The sequence below is a fragment of the Diadema antillarum genome, unplaced genomic scaffold (genome assembly GCF_040938485.1).
Source record: "Diadema antillarum isolate AM-2024a unplaced genomic scaffold, OU_Dant_1.0 seq00000498_RagTag, whole genome shotgun sequence".
NCBI lineage: Eukaryota > Metazoa > Echinodermata > Echinoidea > Diadematoida > Diadematidae > Diadema > Diadema antillarum.
In genome coordinates, this window is record NW_027271457.1 from 715,855 (window position 1) to 734,358 (window position 18,504).

The 18,504-nt window shown below is 36.7% G+C and overlaps 1 protein-coding gene across 1 annotated transcript; it reads right to left on the reverse strand.

The window, feature by feature from the left end:
• Positions 1-17,491: 17,491 nt before the first annotated feature.
• LOC139733845 (peptidyl-prolyl cis-trans isomerase B-like) lies at positions 17,492-18,004 on the reverse strand. Its single transcript, XM_071644650.1, has one exon. The coding sequence runs from the start codon at positions 18,002-18,004 to the stop codon at positions 17,492-17,494; it is 513 nt and encodes a 170-aa protein (XP_071500751.1).
• Between the last annotated feature and the right edge of the window lie 500 nt (positions 18,005-18,504).

An 18,504-nucleotide genomic window follows, 5' to 3' on the forward strand; every position in this document is an offset into this window, starting at 1 on the left:
CATTTGCTATCACATGCTTTTAACATTGTTATTTTCACATACACATTTTGCCTGCGAAAAAAATAATCCAAACCATTTAAACATAATACATGTTCAAAAGAAAGCATTTGGTTGATAAATAACTCGACAGGGTGATTTATACTTGTCCCCGTCCACGTACTCGAAAAGTTTTCGGTAAAGTAACAAGTATGTTTACAAGGCTGCAAACAGAGAATGATTTGCCCTTAACAAATCAGACTTCATCTCGTGAAATATCTCTCAACGTAAATTAAAGTCATTCCTCTTAAATGAATACCAGTACACTTCTGGATATCTATAAGCCAAATGCATCAATCTTGCAATGTTGTTGTTTACTTCTTTCTTCAACATCATGAGTAAAATATAGAATGTATAATATATCAAAGTTGGTGTGATGCCGGAAAATGTGAGGGTGTATTTTAGGTGGCCTTCAATTTGTTTTTCACATTATATTGACATGTTTAACAGATTGTAACTCACCAGGATGCCTCTTGAAATACTTTGGAAAAAAAAATGTGCTTGGTTTAATATGAGAGGATAATTATCAGTAGCCTTTTCCATTTCATCTCGTGTGAAACAAAACAATGTTTTCCGTTTTTTTTTTTTCTTCAAAAGATAGGGTGCCAATTATTCTGCACTTACGGTTGGTGCTGTATACAATACATTCCGACCCACCTTCACCTTGAGACATTCGTAGGCATTGTGGTGTAGAGGGGGATCTTAACATCTTTTCAGAAGCGAGACTTCCCTGTTTTTTTTTCTTTTCTCTACCAACAAATAAGTTTAGCAGGAAACATAGAAGGATTCGCACATACTGTTTACATTTGCTATCACATGCTTTTAACATTGTTATTTTCACATACACCTTATGCCTGCGAAAGAATCACCCAAAACTTTTCAACACAATACATTTTTAACAGAAGCCATTTGATATATAAATAATTTACTCGACAAAGTGATTTATACTTATCAAAGTCCACGTACTCGAAAAGGTTTCGCTAAAGTTACAAGTATGTTTCCAAGACTGCAAACAGTCAGAATTCATCTCTTGAAATATCTTGAGACGTAACTTTAAAGTCATTCCTCTTGATTGAATACTAATACACTTTTGGATATCTATATACTAAATGTATCAATCTTTCAATGTTGTTGTTTTCCTCGACAACACGAATCAATGTATTGATCAAAGTAGGTGTGATGTCGGGAATTGTGAGGGTGTATTGCATGTGGCCTTCAATATGTTTTTCTTATTATATTGGCCTGTTGAACAGACTGTAACTCACCAGGATGCCTCTTGAAATGCTTAAACAATTGTGCTTGATTTCACAGTAGATGATGATTGTCAGTAGCCTTTTTTATTTCGTCTCGTGTGAAACAAAGCAATGTCTTCTTCAAAAGATAGCGTGCCAATTAATCTGCTCTTCCGGTTGGTTGGTGCTCTATACAAGACATTCCAAACCACCTCCACCTTGAGACATCCGTAGGCGTTGTGGTGTAGAGGGGGATCTTAACATCTTTTATGAAGCGAGACTACCCTTTTTTTGTCATTTTCTCAAGTTTACCAGGAAACATAGGAGGATTCGCACATACTGTTTACATTTGCTGTCACATGCTTTTAACATTGTTATTTTCACATACACATTTTGCCTGCGAAAAAAATAATCCAAACCATTTAAACACAATACATGTTCAAAAGAAAGCATTTGGTTGATAAGTTACTAGACATGGTGATTCATACTTGTCCCCGTCTACGTACTCGAAAAGTTTTCGGTAAAGTAACAAGTATGTTTACAAGGCTGCAAACAGAGAATGATTTGCCCTTAACAAATCAGACTTCATCTCGTGAAATATCTCTCAACGTAAATTAAAGTCATTCCTCTTAAATGAATACCAGTACACTTCTGGATATCTATAAGCCAAATGCATCAATCTTGCAATGTTGTTGTTTACTTCTTTCCTCAACATCATGAGTAAAATATAGAATGTATAGTATATCAAAGTTGGTGTGATGCCGGAATATGTGAGGTTGTATTTTAGGTGGCCTTCAATTTGTTTTTCACATTATATTGACATGTTTAACAGATTGTAACTCACCAGGATGCCTCTTGAAATACTTTGGAAAAAAATGTGCTCGGTTTAATATGAGAGGATGATTATCAGTAGCCTTTTCGATTTCATCTCGTGTGAAACAAAACAATGTTCTCCTTTTTTTTTCTTCAAAAGATAGGGTGCCAATTATTCTGCACTTGCGGTTGGTGCTGTATACAATACATTCCGACCCACCTTCACCTTGAGACATTCGTAGGCATTGTGGTGTAGAGGGGGATCTTAACATCTTTTCAGAAGCGAGACTTCCCTGGTTTTTTTTTTCTTTTCTCTACCAACAAATAAGTTTAACAGGAAACATAGAAGGATTCGCACATACTGTTTACATTTGCTATCACATGCTTTTAACATTGTTATTTTCACATACACCTTATGCCTGCGAAAGAATCACCTAAAACTTTTCAACACAATACATTTTTAACAGAAGCCATTTGATTTATAAATAATTTACTCGACAAAGTGATTTATACTTATCAAAATCCACGTACTCGAAAAGGTTTCGCTAAAGTTACAAGTATGTTTCCAAGACTGCAAACAGTCAGAATTCATCTCTTGAAATATCTTGAGACGTAACTTTAAAGTCATTCCTCTTGATTGAATACTAGTACACCTTTGGATGTCTATATGCCAAATGTATCAATCTTTCAATGTTGTTGTTTGCTTTTTTTCCTCAACAACACCAATACATATGAAATGTATTGATCAAAGTAGGTGTGATGTCGGGAAATGTGAGGGTGTATTGCACGTGGCCTTCAATATGTTTTTCACATTATTTTGACCTGTTGAACAGACTGTAACTCACCAGGATGCCTCTTGAAATGCTTAAAAAATTGTGCTTGATTTCACAGTAGATGATGATTGTCAGTAGCCTTTTTTATTTCGTCTCGTGTGAAACAAAGCAATGTTTTCTTCAAAAGATAGCGTGCCAATTAATCTGCTCTTCCGGTTGGTCGGTGCTCTATACAAGACATTCCAAACCACCTCCACCTTGAGACATCCGTAGGCGTTGTGGTGTAGAGGGGGATCTTAACATCTTTTATGAAGCGAGACTACCCTTTTCTGTCTTTTTCTCAAGTTTAGCAGGAAACATAGGAGGATTCGCACATACTGTTTACATTTGCTATCACATGCTTTTAACAATGTTATTTTCACATACACCTTATGCCTGCGAAAGAATCACCCAAAACCTTTCAACACAATACATTTTTAAAAGAAGCCATTTAATTTATAAATAATTTACTCGACAAAGTGATTTATACTTATCAAAATCCACGTACTCGAAAAGGTTTCGCTAAAGTTACAAGTATGTTTCCAAGACTGCAAACAGTCTGAATTCATCTCTTGAAATAACTTGAGACGTAACTTTAAAGTCATTCCTCTTGAGTGAATACTAGTACACTTTTGGATATCTATATACTAAATGTATCAATCTTTCAATGTTGTTGTTTTCCTCAACAACACGAATCAATGTATTGATCAAAGTAGGTGTGATGTCGGGAAATGTGAGGGTGTATTGCACGTGGCCTTCAATATGTTTTTCACATTATATTGACCTAATGAACAGACTGTAACTCACCAGGATGCCTCTTGAAATGCTTAAAAAATTGTGCTTGATTTCACAGTAGATGATGATTGTCAGTAGCCTTTTTTATTTCGTCTCGTGTGAAACAAAGCAATGTTTTCTTCAAAAGATAGCGTTCCAATTAATCTGCACTTACGCTTGGTGCTCTATACAAGACATTCCAAACCACCTCCACCTTGAGACATCCGTATGAGTTGTGGTGTAGAGGGGGGATCTTAACATCTTTTATGAAGCGAGACTACCCATTTCTGTCATTTTCTCAAGTTTACCAGGAAACATAGGAGGATTCGCACATACTGTTTACATTTGCTATCACATGCTTTTAACATTGTTATTTTCACATACACATTTTGCCTGCGAAAAAAATAATCCAAACCATTTAAACATAATACATGTTCAAAAGAAAGCATTTGGTTGATAAATTACTCGACAGGGTGATTTATACTTGTCCCCGTCCACGTACTCGAAAAGTTTTCGGTAAAGTAACAAGTATGTTTACAAGGCTGCAAACAGAGAATGATTTGCCCTTAACAAATCGGACTTCATCTCGTGAAATATCTCTCAGCGTAAATTAAAGTCATTCCTCTTAAATGAATACCAGTACACTTCTGGATATCTATAAGCCAAATGCATCAATCTTGCAATGTTGTTGTTTACTTCTTTCCTCAACATCATGAGTAAATTATAGAATGTATAGTATATCAAAGTTGGTGTGATGCCGGAATGTGTGAGGTTGTATTTTAGGTGGCCTTCAATTTGTTTTTCACATTATATTGACATGTTTAACAGATTGTAACTCACCAGGATGCCTCTTGAAATACTTTGGAAAAAAATGTGCTCGGTTTAATATGAGAGGATGATTATCAGTGGCCTTTTCGATTTCATCTCGTGTGAAACAAAACAATGTTCTCCTTTTTTTTTTCTTCAAAAGATAGGGTGCCAATTATTCTGCACTTACGGTTGGTGCTGTATACAATACATTCCGACCCACCTTCACCTTGAGACATTCGTAGGCATTGTGGTGTAGAGGGGGATCTTAACATCTTTTCAGAAGCGAGACTTCCCTGGTTTTTTTTTCTTTTCTCTACCAACAAATAAGTTTAGCAGAAAACATAGAAGGATTCGCACATACTGTTTACATTTGCTATCACATGCTTTTAACATTGTTATTTTCACATACACCTTATGCCTGCGAAAGAATCACCTAAAACTTTTCAACACAATACATTTTTAACAGAAGCCATTTGATTTGTAAATAATTTACTCGACAAAGTGATTTATACTTATCAAAATCCACGTACTCGAAAAGGTTTCGCTAAAGTTACAAGTATGTTTCCAAGACTGCAAACAGTCAGAATTCATCTCTTGAAATATCTTGAGACGTAACTTTAAAGTCATTCCTCTTGATTGAATACTAGTACACCTTTGGATGTCTATATGCCAAATGTATCAATCTTTCAATGTTGTTGTTTGCTTTTTTTCCTCAACAACACCAATACATATGAAATGTATTGATCAAAGTAGGTGTGATGTCGGGAAATGTGAGGGTGTATTGCACGTGGCCTTCAATATGTTTTTCACATTATTTTGACCTGTTGAACAGACTGTAACTCACCAGGATGCCTCTTGAAATGCTTAAAAAATTGTGCTTGATTTCACAGTAGATGATGATTGTCAGTAGCCTTTTTTATTTCGTCTCGTGTGAAACAAAGCAATGTTTTCTTCAAAAGATAGCGTGCCAATTAATCTGCTCTTCCGGTTGGTCGGTGCTCTATACAAGACATTCCAAACCACCTCCACCTTGAGACATCCGTAGGCGTTGTGGTGTAGAGGGGGATCTTAACATCTTTTATGAAGCGAGACTACCCTTTTCTGTCATTTTCTCAAGTTTGGCAGGAAACATAGGAGGATTCGCACATACTGTTTACATTTGCTATCACATGCTTTTTACATTGTTATTTTCACGTACACATTTTGCCTGCGAAAAAAATAATCCAAACCATTTAAACACAGTACATGTTCAAAAGAAACCATTTGCTTTTTATATAATTTATTCGACAGAGTGATTGATACTTATCACCGTCCACGTACTAGAATAGTTTTAACTTAAGATACATAATACATGACTACACAAGCAGTGGAATGTTTTGCCCAATAACAATTCATGCTACATCTCTTCACATGTCTTCAAACGTCAATTAAAGTCATTCCTCTTATGGTTACTCTCTTCGAAATCTATAAATTTAGATGTATCAATCTTGCAATGTTATCGTTTACTATTTTTCCTAAACATCACGAATACATATGGAATGTATTGATCAAAGTAGGTGTGATGTCGGGAAATGTGAGGCTGTACTGCTGGTGGCCTTCAATATGTTTTTCACATTATATTGACCTAATGAACAGACTGTAACTCACCAGGATGCCTCTTGAAATGCTTAAAAAATTGTGCTTGATTTCACAGTAGATGATGATTGTCAGTAGCCTTTTTTATTTCGTCTCGTGTGAAACAAAGCAATGTTTTCTTCAAAAGATAGCGTTCCAATTAATCTGCACTTACGCTTGGTGCTCTATACAAGACATTCCAAACCACCTCCACCTTGAGACATCCGTATGAGTTGTGGTGTAGAGGGGGGATCTTAACATCTTTTATGAAGCGAGACTACCCATTTCTGTCATTTTCTCAAGTTTACCAGGAAACATAGGAGGATTCGCACATACTGTTTACATTTGCTATCACATGCTTTTAACATTGTTATTTTCACATACACATTTTGCCTGCGAAAAAAATAATCCAAACCATTTAAACACAATACATGTTCAAAAGAAAGCATTTGGTTGATAAATTACTCGACAGGGTGATTTATACTTGTCCCCGTCCACGTACTCGAAAAGTTTTCGGTAAAGTAACAAGTATGTTTACAAGGCTGCAAACAGAGAATGATTTGCCCTTAACAAATCAGACTTCATCTCGTGAAATATCTCTCAACGTAAATTAAAGTCATTCCTCTTAAATGAATACCAGTACACTTCTGGATATCTATAAGCCAAATGCATCAATCTTGCAATGTTGTTGTTTACTTCTTTCCTCAACATCATGAGTAAATTATAGAATGTATAGTATATCAAAGTTGGTGTGATGCCGGAATATGTGAGGTTGTATTTTAGGTGGCCTTCAATTTGTTTTTCACATTATATTGACATGTTTAACAGATTGTAACTCACCAGGATGCCTCTTGAAATACTTTGGAAAAAAATGTGCTCGGTTTAATATGAGAGGATGATTATCAGTGGACTTTTCGATTTCATCTCGTGTGAAACAAAACAATGTTCTCCTCTTTTTTTTTTCTTCAAAAGATAGGGTGCCAATTATTCTGCACTTACGGTTGGTGCTGTATACAATACATTCCGACCCACCTTCACCTTGAGACATTCGTAGGCATTGTGGTGTAGAGGGGGATCTTAACATCTTTTCAGAAGCGAGACTTCCCTGGTTTTTTTCTTTCTTTTCTCTATCAACAAATAAGTTTAGCAGGAAACATAGAAGGATTCGCACATACTGTTTACATTTGCTATCACATGCTTTTAACCTTGTTATTTTCACATACACCTTATGCCTGCGAAAGAATCACCTAAAACTTTTCAACACAATACATTTTTAACAGAAGCCATTTGATTTATAAATAATTTACTCGACAAAGTGATTTATACTTATCAAAATCCACGTACTCGAAAAGGTTTCGCTAAAGTTACAAGTATGTTTCCAAGACTGCAAACAGTCAGAATTCATCTCTTGAAATAACTTGAGACGTAACTTTAAAGTCATTCCTCTTGATTGAATACTAGTACACCTTTGGATATCTATATACTAAATGTATCAATCTTTCAATGTTGTTGTTTTCCTCAACAACACGAATCAATGTATTGATCAAAGTAGGTGTGATGTCGGGAAATGTGAGGGTGTATTGCACGTGGCCTTCAATATGTTTTTCACATTATTTTGACCTGTTGAACAGACTGTAACTCACCAGGATGCCTCTTGAAATGCTTAAAAAATTGTGCTTGATTTCACAGTAGATGATGATTGTCAGTAGCCTTTTTTATTTCGTCTCGTGTGAAACAAAGCAATGTTTTCTTCAAAAGATAGCGTGCCAATTAATCTGCTCTTCCGGTTGGTCGGTGCTCTATACAAGACATTCCAAACCACCTCCACCTTGAGACATCCGTAGGCGTTGTGGTGTAGAGGGGGATCTTAACATCTTTTATGAAGCGAGACTACCCTTTTCTGTCATTTTCTCAAGTTTAGCAGGAAACATAGGAGGATTCGCACATACTGTTTACATTTGCTATCACATGCTTTTAACATTGTTATTTTCACGTACACATTTTGCCTGCGAAAAAAATAATCCAAACCATTTAAACACAGTACATGTTCAAAAGAAACCATTTGCTTTTTACATAATTTATTCGACAGAGTGATTGATACTTATCACCGTCCACGTACTAGAATAGTTTTAACTTAAGATACATAATACATGACTACACAAGCAGTGGAATGTTTTGCCCAATAACAATTCATGCTACATCTCTTCACATGTCTTCAAACGTCAATTAAAGTCATTCCTCTTATGGTTACTCTCTTCGAAATCTATGAATTTAGATGTATCAATCTTGCAATGTTATCGTTTACTATTTTTCCTAAACATCACGAATACATATGGAATGTATTGATCAAAGTAGGTGTGATGTCGGGAAATGTGAGGCTGTACTGCTGGTGGCCTTCAATATGTTTTTCACATTATATTGACCTGTTGAATAGACTGTAACTCATCAGTATGACTCTTGATATTTGTTTGTAAAACTTGAGGTTGAATTCACATGAGAGGGTGATTATCAGTAGCCTTTTCGATATCGGCTCGTGTGAAACAAAGCAATCTTGTTTTCTTCAAAACAGAGCGTGCCAATTAATCTGCTTTGCGGTTGGTGCTCTTTACATGTCGAACATTCAAACACATTTCCACCTTGAGCCATCCGTAGGCGTTATGGTGTAGAGCGGGATCTTACGTCCCTCATGAAGCGAGACTTCTTTTTTCTTTTCTTTTCTTTTTTTTCTTTTCTTTTCTTTTCTTTTCTTTTCTTTTCTTTTCCCCCACTAACAAATGAGTTTAGCAGGAATAGAACAAAAAGAAGGAAATACAAGGATTCGCACATACTGTTTACATTTCCCATCACATGCTTTTAACATCGTAATTTTTATGTACTCATTTTGCCTGCGAAAATAAAAATCCAGAACTTTCCAAACACGATCCACATGTTCAAAAGAAACCATTTGGTTTATTAATAATTTACTCGACAGAGTGATTGATACTTATAACCGTCCACGTATACTGGAATAGTTTTCACTTCATATGTCTTCAAACGTAATTTAAGGTCATTCCTCTTAAATGGTTACTCTCTTTGAAATCTATAAATCTTGCAATGTTCTTGTTTACTATTTTTGCTAAACATTACGAGTACATAAGGAGTGCATTGATCAAAGAAGGTGTGATGTCGGGAAATGTGAGGGTGTATTGAAGGTGGCCTTCAATATGTTTTTCTTATTATATTGGCCTGTTGAATAGATTGTAACTCACCAGCATGACTCTTGAGGGTTTTTTTTTTTTTTTTTGGGGGGGGGGGGGGGGTAAAACTTGTGGTTGAATTCACATGAGAGGATGATTATCAGTAGCCGTTTTGATATACGTATACCTGAATAGTTTTCATTTAAGATACATAAATATTCATATGACCACAAGCAGTATAATAATTTGCCCCAAACAAGCAGGCTACCTCTCTCGAAATGTCTTTAAACGTAAGTTAAAGACATTCCTCTTGAATGATTACTCTCTTGAATATATATATATATATATATATATATATATATATATATATATGTTGATAAGGTAGTCCACGTGTTGGCAAGATAAAAAGATAAGTAACATAGCTGCAACAAAGTTCATGCTGTATTCACCAACACTTGATCAACACTTGAGAAAGGGTGGCGAGACGCTCGAAAATTTGTGTGAAGAAATAAACCGTTGGTGAATACAGCATGAACTTTGTTGCAGCTTTGTTACTTATATATATATATATATATATATATATATATATATATATATACATTATATATATATATATATATATATACTATATTTTTGAAGATTTTGAACTAAGGCCTCTATTATAAAGTATACAAAATAATACCTTTTAAATGATATATTGGTCACTACATATAAAGGTAAATTTTTGAAGTTATGATCAAAAGAAGCATTTTTAAAAATCATTTTCTTTAGTTTCCTTGACCTTTAATCGCAAATATCTCCATTTGGCAAATATGAACTTATAGGTTTTTGCAAACAAACTCTTCATATGTTTGTGTGTGTGTCGTAAATATACCGTAAATATAACTGTACACGCACTGTCCTTTAAGGGGGAAGGAGGGATGGAGGGTCTGCAAGAAAATTTAACGTAATATAGGTGTTACTAATAGAGTAAAATTTTCCATTCCTCAACATTCCTTGTTTACATTGTCTTCATCTTTTATATTACCTTACTTAAATTTTTGAATTTTGGTATGGAGAAATAAGCATCAATCATTATTGGATAGGGTTCTACTGTTACAAAAGAAGGCTCTTCGCATTATTTGTAATACCATTCCATATTCTCATACAGATCCTTTGTTCTTTCATTATAAGGTTCTGAAAATTAAAGCTATATTTTTATTACAAATAGGGCAGTTTCATGTACACTTATAATAATAATTGCCTCCCGTTAATTTTTAAAGGGGATGGCTAGTAACTGATCAGTGGGAATAAGTGGGAAAGCTGGAGGATGATTGTTCCAATCCTTCTTGGATTCATTTAAGAGTACATTATATATCTATTGTCATGTGAAAATTATTTGCTTCAGAATGGTCTCACATTCAAGTAATGTGCAGTTTAATGTTTCCAGGTTAGCGTGCCTGTACAGTGACTGGGCATTAATCTGCCCATTACTTTCCCTCCCAGTTTCCCGCACTCTTTGTAGTTGTAAGCTTTTCACTCCCTTATTTCTCCCTTTCCCTCAGAAGTACCCACTTGATACAAGCATAGTCTTCTGAGTTGGTGCCTCCACTTTTTTTTCGCAGAGTGTATATAGAGTGTATGTATCTTTTTTGTACTGATCATGTAGACATGAACATGTTGTTAAACCTGTCTGGTTATGTATATTTTGTTTTAATACTCTCATGTCAAACTCATAATATTAATTCTTGTACATTCTGTTGGAAAAAAAAAGTAAACATGAAGTTTGAATTGAATTGAATTGAGGGTCCGACAGATCACTCAAATCCGAGTTATTTATGTTTTCCTGAGGACATGGTTACGTGCACTTCAAAATTCCATGTTCAATTTTCCTAGAGTACACCTAAATAGGGCGGGCGGAATTTAGGTGTTTCCCCAAATCTGCGGCCATGAAATGCTTGGACTATGGCTTGCCTGCATTATTTGTGTGTGTGTGCAAAACCAACTCAGTCATCGAGAAGGTTTTCGCAATGTCAGGAACCTTGTCTAAGTGGCTTTATTATGCATAATGTTTAGATGTGTTAGTAACTACATTATTTCGTATTAACAATTTCGTGCATACAGCGTATGATGGGAAGCCCGTCTCCTTGCCTACTTTTTGCATAATCTAAATGGGAAGTAAATTTTTCACAAGACCATGATAATACAAAACCAATTGATAAGTAGTTATATTGCACTAGTTGTGCTACAATACAGAAATCGTTTAGTAGTTGGCCTGCCAGGATTTTTCTTTTTTAACAGTGAAAGTATTTGTTTTGTTCAGTTCATAATCATTTCCGATCTACGCATTGATGCTATACGAAATTACATTTCCTTGGAAACCTTCAATTCCTATTTCTTATAGGTGTCCTTTATGTTTATCCCTTTGTTCTCTTACAGGATTAATGTCAGCATAAATGACAATTAAGAATGACCCCCCCCCCGTGACAGCTCAAGCCAGACCGTAATAGGTAGCAATAATCTGTATTTCTTATATAATCATTTTGTTATCGCAGCCTGAATAAAATTCCCTGACCTTACTATAATACTCTTAGAAAGGCATATGAACTGTACGCCTTTGTTGTCTTAACATGAAAAACAGACATTTTATTATTGTATGTAAGTCGTGGGACAGCTATAGCTCGTACTACTTGCCCTTTCCAGCCACCAGGTCCTTAAAAGGGGGAGGGGAGCCTACATCCTTTCAAAGTCATGAAGCTCCTCTATAAAAAAAAGTAATGCTTTCAGAAGAATCTGAACTAAACACTTCTGATAACACCTATAAGAGATGCCAACTGTTACTGCAACTTTATTGGTGGACAATCTTTCCCCTGAATATTCCAACAGGTTCTAGGAACAGTACCCCCTGGAAAACCACCCTCCGGATAACTACCACCCGGATAATTACCCCCCAGGACAATTCCCCCCTAGGGCAACTACCCCCCGACAACTACCCTCCAAGGGCAATTACCCTCCAGGGTAATTACCCCCTAGGACAACTACCCCCCGGACAACTACCCTCCTAGGGCAATCACCCCCCAGGGCAATTCCCCCTTAGGAAAACTACCCCCTGGATAACTACCCCCCGGAAAACTACCCCCTGGGTAACTACCCCCCGGAGAACTACCCCTGGATAACTACCCCCCGGAGAACTACCCCCTGGGTAACTACCCCCCGATAACTACCCCCCGGATAACTACCCCCGGATAATTACCCCTCGGATAATTACCCCCCGGATAATTACCCCCCGGATAATTACCCTCCGGATAACTACCCCCCCCCCCGATAATTACCACCAGGATAATTATCCCCAGGTTAATTACCCCCTCCTCTGATAACTAGACCCCAGATAACTTCCACCCGATAACTACACCCTCCGATAACTTCCCGAGGATGATTACCCCGGATAAGCAAGCCTACAACTCCCCCTCCCCTATAACTATCTAGACGAAAATTACCCCCAGGACAGTGCACCACGCCAATTACCCCCTGGGTAACTACCTCCCGGGTCATTGCCCCCCCCCCAATCTTACCTTTAATAAAAAGAATATCATTACTACAGGAAACGAAGTTCTTTGTATTATTTGCCAGGAATCACGGAGATGCCATACTGATACATCATTTTATGAAAACAACATCTTAAAGATTTACGATTTGTATCGTTTGCACTTAGGACAATTTATGTAAAAGCTTAATTTCTCCCTCTGTATTTTGACTCTATGTTCATAAAAAACGAAGCTGTCCCTTCATATCCTACCCGGTAATCCAGTAAATGTCAATGCCTTTAACCAAACTATTTTCGCTAAATCTGTATTTTCTTTTACTGTTCCGAAATTTCGGATTTCTCTTGATAGTATAGTATAAAAGAAGTTTTAAGTTTGAATGCCTTTACCATTGAACTAAAGACATTTTGAAGAAATGTTACACTTCAGAATGAGTTAAACTTTTTGCAATATTTTTTTAACCACAATTGTCTATCGTTTACCACAACTCCATGTAACACTTCTTTATTTTGAGGAGCTTATATCTCATGCCTCACGTGCCCTGGTTTTGACCCATCATCTTCCTCTTCCCTCTCGCTTTTCTCTGTCCACCGTGAAGGTAGTCTATTCCTGTCATTCATAACTCACCTTTCCTCTTTCTCTCATTACAAGGGATTTATCTCGTGTGTGTTAATGTGCAGTGCACTCCCGTTAAAACGAAATGCTCAGGACCGGCAGTTTTGTTTTGTTTTTTTTTTCGTTGTAACGAAATTTCGTTGTAACCGAACAAATATAATATGCAATGTATAACGAAAAGAAGGAAACCACGCATAAAAAAAAAAAAAAAATCTGTTTGTTGAATCCTCATCATACGCTTGAAAGCTATGTGAAATGGGAGAATACCTTTTTAATTTCGTTTAAATATTACATTTTAAAAAGAGCATAAAGTTGTTTGTGTTGTCACACATGTGTAGAAAATGACGGTGTAGGATTTGGTTACAGTTCGCTATTCCAAAGGTTCTTTTCTTACTGAAGTACGTTACTCCGAAGACTCCTTATTCCGAAGTTTCGCCATTCCGCGGGGATTCCGATGGTTTGTTTATGTGAAGGTTCGCATTTCCGCAGAATCATTATTCCGAAAGTTCATAATTTAGATCAAAATAATATATTGTTCATTTTCCGAAGGTTCGTTGATCTGAAAATGAAATGAGGTTCGTCATTCTGAAGGTTTATAAATCAAAAAAAAGAAAAAGGTTCACTAGTCAGAAAGTCCGTTGTTCCGAAGGCTTTTTCATCCGAAAATGAAATAAGGTTCGTTATTCCAAAGAAATTTTTATAATGAAAAAAAAAATGAGAAAGGATAGTTATTTCAAAAATTTATTTATCTTAAGACGATTATAAAGATTGCAATTCTTAAGTTTTGTTAGTGTACTCTCCTTTTTCCACCATGGATTAACGATACTTTTTGTAATGTTCCGATTAACGAACGTTTTGAATTCCTATCATTTTCGGACTAACGAACCGTATAAGAATAAGAATAAGGACCATATTTTATTATCGAATTAACGAACCTTTGGAATAACGCCAAAATGTGCTTAATAACAATCCCTCTTTCATTTCCGAACTAACGGACATTTAGTTGTATCAGAATCTGCGTGTTTTGTATTAAAGGACTTCGGAACAATGAAACAAACCTTATCTGAATTCAAATTATTTTATTACAACAACGCAAGTTCCCCTCGGAAACTGTGCGTGATACACGGAGTGAACATTCAATGATGCGTTCGCTCATGCAGAGACGCTTTAATAATGCTTGTTCCGCTACGCATTTTCGAATGCGATCCGCATTTCGTTATAACGGAGCGCATTTCTTTTGTTTTTCTTTGTCAGTGGCGCTCAGAAAAGACTTCGTGATAACGAAAATTTTGTTATAACCGTCTGCCTTATAAGCGAATTTTGTATCATAGACTTTAATGGCGATAATTTTGGGACCAGGAAGTTTTGCTTCGTTATAACGAAATTTCGTTATAACCGTGTTCGTTGTAACGGGAGTGCACTGTATCTTTATTTGTGTACTTCGTCTCTGTCTTAATTTGCTTTCTTTGCATCGCTTCATCAATATTGTAACTATTGTTGCGTTTCCAACAAGAGTCAATGAATCAATCACACCAACATAAAATCATTGCATTTACAGAGAGCACATTTATTGGCGTCTTGACTTCAGGAGGACCAAATTCAGACTGACTCCCAAACAGGAGTTTTAGCTTGGCATCATTGCCAGCCAAGTATACAAACAATTAACCAGATTGGCTACTTCCATCATAGAAGCTTGGGATTAAATGAGAAACTAATACAGGTACAATCGGGCAATAGGGTGGAAGTTGGAGGGAGGCGTGGCTACAACAATTGGACAAAGAGACATAAAGTTGAGACTATTACAAAGGGGTGACATCAAACGTCTAGCTACTAGGGGAGGACAAAGGATAGGTTCTTGTATGGTCAGTATAGTAGATGAGAAAAGGGCTACAATTACTGCTTTATTCTAGGCACCAACACTAAGCTTATACGTGTGTGTCTTGGTTCAATTGAAACATAGGGGCTAACTAAGCCCTCCACTTTATGACTTTAGGACGAAGGATATTCAATCTGTACAAGATATATGTGTGGGAGAATACTGATAAGAATTAGGACATTGACCCTGACTATGAAGTGTAACCAGTATGCAGGACAAGTTACTGACCTTAACACTACTCCCCCCTTTGAAAAGATGTATTGTCCTCAATACACAACCTACCACATGGTGAATGTAGCAGTACGGATACGTGACATGGAAAGACAGAGAGAGAGAAGACACTTGACAGAAAGAGAAGAGAGAAACAGAATCAGGAGGTGTAACAGAATGATAGTGAAGATTTTGTACAAGGTGTTAGAGAGGTTGTCACATTTATCCAAACTATAATTAATAAATAATCCTAATATTTTGTAACTCCCAAATAGTGAACCCATCACAAAACACTCAAAAAATATATTACAACTGACAGCGATGTATAATCATGTACATGTGCAAAAAGTAATGACACGAACAAACGGCATGTAACAGAAATAACAACCCAAATTTACAGTGTTTACATTTTTTCACTCTACGTTCATCTATCAACAAATAGCACTTACCTTTAATCTTACATTACACAATTACACTATAACATGCACATTGAAAATCAAAATAAAGACATTGGTTATTGAAGCTTCGACAATCTAAGTTTTGTAGAAAGAATGAAACATTGCAGAAGAAAAGATAACGAAGAAGTAAGACAATATGTAAGAGAAGAAAGAGAAGAACGGACAGTATCCTCATTCGAGGTAAAATATTAAACGGAAGAGATGCTACGTTGTAAACACATTGAGATCGAGAGTAAAACGACATGTACAGTGTACATACAATGGTCGGCATTGACAAGAAAATTAAAGGTTAACCACGAACAGGAGTTAAGAACAGAATACTGTAGGATATTAATTCATTTTAGAACCTTTTGCAACATAAGAGCATGGGTACTACACCAATTCCTGTTCATAATGCATGGGTGTAAACATTCTGGTCTCTGAGTGTAATGAAATAAAATAGAAAACTAGAGTGAGGAATGGAATAAACAGAGACAACAAACCCTGATGTGAAACTTGGATCCTTTGTAAATTAAATACCAGCATCAACTGAACAATTCATCACAGTGTAAAACCTAAATTGGGTGACAAGTGGTGACGCAAATTTTGATACCCTTAGTCTACTTCAACATTCTATGAAACAACTACATGCAAAACTCTACAGGAATTTCTCTGCGGCCCGGATATATCCGGCTAAGGCATCTTTGTATAGATGCAGGGCAGATCGTTCCTTAGCCTCAACACAAGTTTGTACACTCTACAAACCTTGGAGCTTAACCTCTACAACACTGGCATGTATTATTTGTACACAACTAGTCAACTCAACTAAAGGGGTACTGTAATTGCATTCACTTGACATATCCAACTAAATTCTCTCACACATGTATAAAAGTTCACCTAATCACTGGTATGCCAAGCCAGGAAAGATAACATGCTGTCATAATTTTCCATACGGTTTATTGGTACAACTGTATCTATGAAATGATATTTTTAACTACCAGCGACCCTGCGGAGAAATCCTCTTGTTATGTTTTCGATAAACTGTAGCTTTATTCACATACGTGTGCTATTACAAGTTGGATCATTGCTGCCTGAAAATTTCAGCTAAGGCAACTTTGTATAGTTGCAGGGCAATTCACCAGTAAAAACACCCATATACGAACAACAATGCACATTACTGAATTATCTCTATAATTCTTTAAATCTAGGCACCTTTACTCATTATCTATTTGACAACCCCCATCAGGGTTTCAATTTCATCTGTCGTCTTCATTTTCGTGCCAATGATAAAATTTCATCACACATTTCTCATTGGGTGTGCATTCTCTATAGAATATCGAAACAAAACACATTACTTGCAAGATTTAGTTGTGGAACTAACTGAATTTCACGAATGTCTTCTAACAATGAAATTTATTACAAGTTAAAAAACCAAAGACCATGTGTAGTTATGAAAAACGTACCGGGAAGAAGGAGAAACACTAATTTGTCAATCACTGCACTCATGTTGTGGTGTGGTCAAAGTCTCTTCGTTGTCATGGTGATATTGTATGTGCCGGGTTGATCTACCAAACGATGTGCTTCCCGTCCAGCCAAGATGTCTCAACGGTCGTGCTCTTACTCATGGAGAACAGCAATCCGCTCACGTTCCTGCCAGCGTTTGTCATGCTCATCCAGCCAGGTCCATGGTAGTTTGGCTTTAAAGTTGTCATCATCAGTCCTGTCGTCATCCGTGTCATCTTGCCTCCAGTGTCATCTCCACGAGGAAAGTCCCCGCCCTGGATCATGACGAGATGGAACTTGCTACCTTGGTATCCGCATACTTTCAAATGAATTGCAAGTGCAGCAAAGTTCTTTGTTGGCTTTGGCATCGATTTCAGAAGCAAATCAGAAACATTTTTCCTCACTTCCTTGTCGCTGCTCACGGGGTAAAAGAAACCATTTTCAGTGATCACTGTGTCTACCGATGATTCGATCCCCCTTTTGACATCTGATGATGTAACAAAGTAGACCAGAGCTACTGATGCCAACAACAGAAGAGTAAGGACCTTCATTGTCCTTGTGGTGACGGTTGTCATGCAGACTTTACAGCACACAGAAGTCGCCAGCCTTTGCCTTGTGGTCCATCTTGTTTGCAGGTTGTTGGCAGTGCATATCCAACGTCTTTAATTTTGTAGCATTTCAACGATGAAAGTGTTAGCGTTTCGATGGCATGTATAAGTCCAAATCCCACCGCTGCTCACCAGTGTTGCGTTTCCAACAAGAGTCTTGAATCAATCACACCAACATAAAATCATTGCATTTACAGAGAGCACATTTATTGGCGTCTTGACTTCAGGAGGACCAAATTCAGACTGACTCCCAAACAGGAGTTTTAGCTTGGCATCATTGCCAGCCAAGTATACAAACAATTAACCAGATTGGCTACTTCCATCATAGAAGCTTGGGATTAAATGAGAAACTAATACAGGTACAATCGGGCAATAGGGTGGAAGTTGGAGGGAGGCGTGGCTACAACAATTGGACAAAGAGACATAAAGTTGAGACTATTACAAAGGGGTGACATCAAACGTCTAGC